Genomic DNA, 1936 nt, shown 5'->3' on the forward strand with positions numbered 1-1936 from the left:
CCCCCGCCAACTGCACCTTCGCCGACCTGCAGGGCACCTGGCTCTTCCAGGTGGGCAGGGGGCGCGGCGCCGGGGGCCGGCACATCAACTGCTCCCAGCTCGGTGAGTGCCCCGGGCCCCGGCCCTCCACACGCCGCCGGCCGAGCCCTCCCTCACAGCCCGGTAGAGCCCACTGCTCCCTCCATCCCTCACACCCCTGGTGGAGCCTGCTGCTGTTGGCCTGCCCGCCCTCCACACGCTCCCGGCGGAGCCTGCTGCCCTCCATGCCTGGCAAAACCCACTGCCCCTGGCCTGGCCCTCCATCCCTCCTGGCCTCCCTAACAGCCCCACCCCGGCACAGCCCGCTGCTCCTGGCCCGGCTCTCCAAACACCCCTGGCAGAGTCGGTTGCAGAGTCCCGAGTCGAGGAGGTTGGATGAACACCTTGCTGGGGTCGTTTGACCCCGGTGCTCTTTCCTGCCACGGCAGGGGGTCGGACTAGATGATCTGCTCAGGTCCCTTCCGACCCTAGAAACTATGAAACCCCTGGCAGAGCCCTCGGGGCAGGGTGGGGTCAGTGCTGCCTCAGCCCCTTCCTTTCCTCTTCTTGATCCCCTTTCCAGCAGATTCATAGTGCCCTTTGGGCATCTGGGGACCCCGGTGGGATCGGGCCCTGTCTCCGTTTTCCTGAATGATCGCACGTTTGTCAGCGCCTCTCAGGACAGCTGCTGAAGTGTTATGTGCTTGCCAATGTCTTTCACCCAGCTCCCTCCGGGATGACCCAGTTGGAGTCGGCGGTGATCTCCTGGGAGGAAGCCTCTGTGAAGGAGCACTTGAGGGCAAGAGGAGGGTTTTCCACAGGGACCTCGGTGTGAGATGGCAGGACTTCCCCACACATTATTTTTCACCCCCTCCTATAAACAAGAGGTGCATGTCATCTCCTACCAGATGCTCTCCAAAATCTGGATCCTGGTGGGATCTGACCCTGGATCTCTTTCCCTGAATTATTACGTGTTTGCCAGTGCCCCTCAGGCTGGCTCACTTGGGCATCACCCGGTTGGAGTTAGTGCTGATCTCCTGGGACGAAGCCTCCGTGAAGGAGAAATTTGGGGCCAGAGGAGGGTATCCTACAGGGAGCTGGGTGGACTTCCCCACACGCTATTTCTCCCCCCTTCACCTCCCCCAACCTCATAAACAGAGAGCTCCTAGGAAGAAATGCTGTCCAAAATGTGGAGGCGGGTAAGGAAGGGAGTGGTGACTGCGAGTGGAAATTCCCTCCAGTGTCCCCATGTGATGCCAGCGGGTACCTCACTTACTCATAAGTCAGGCTTCTGACCTCTAAGAGTTTTGAAGGTGTCTTTAAATCCAAGAGTTATGGCCTGCTTCTCTTCAGCTGGTGGTGATATCTCTGCCCTGGGACGCAAGAAAGGCAGAACAGAGCAGGCTTCTGTGATGAGAAAGTGGCTGCTAAGTTGCCTTTCCTTTCTCATGGGAGCAGAGTCCTCTGCTTGCAACCTGGCTGCGTGAGTTTTGCAGGCAGTTCTGCTTTTAATATTGGTAGAAGAAAAACCACTAAACTAGATATGGCTGTGGCCCTAAACTAAATGAAACCACAACCATTATTTTCTGCCCAGCTGAGTGTAGGGAATACAATAGGCTGCTTGCAAATGTGGTGGGGGAAAAAAAGCCAAGGTTGCTTTACTTTTAAATTTAGTGTGCTCCAGCGCGTAGCCCAGCACACCCAGAAGAGGCAGTGTTTTAGTTGCACTGGGCTTTCCCAATGTCTGTATTCATCAGGTGCTTTAATGGGGCTTTTTTGCTACTTTTATCTACTAGCTGATTGAATCAACTTTAGCTAAAAGTGCCAAAAAGCCTGGCTGAAGTGCCCAATCTATACAGACACTGCAGAGCTGGGTGGAAGTAACACTTTGCTGCTTTGTTTAAAGCCTGGTGGTGGG

General features: G+C 56.1%; 1 protein-coding gene across 1 annotated transcript in view; it reads left to right on the forward strand.

The window, feature by feature from the left end:
- Positions 1-5: 5 nt before the first annotated feature.
- The window catches only part of CTSC (cathepsin C), a gene marked incomplete at its 5' end in the record, with an annotated part of 24352 nt that continues 22421 nt past the window's right edge, over positions 6-1936 (forward strand). The window contains one exon of the mRNA XM_019528542.1: positions 6-102. Coding sequence (XP_019384087.1) covers positions 6-102 — 97 coding nt within the window. The remainder of the gene's footprint in view (positions 103-1936) is intronic.

Source organism: Crocodylus porosus, unplaced genomic scaffold (assembly GCF_001723895.1).
Source record: "Crocodylus porosus isolate Cpor-Errol unplaced genomic scaffold, CroPor_comp1, whole genome shotgun sequence".
Classification (NCBI taxonomy): Eukaryota; Metazoa; Chordata; order Crocodylia; family Crocodylidae; genus Crocodylus; species Crocodylus porosus.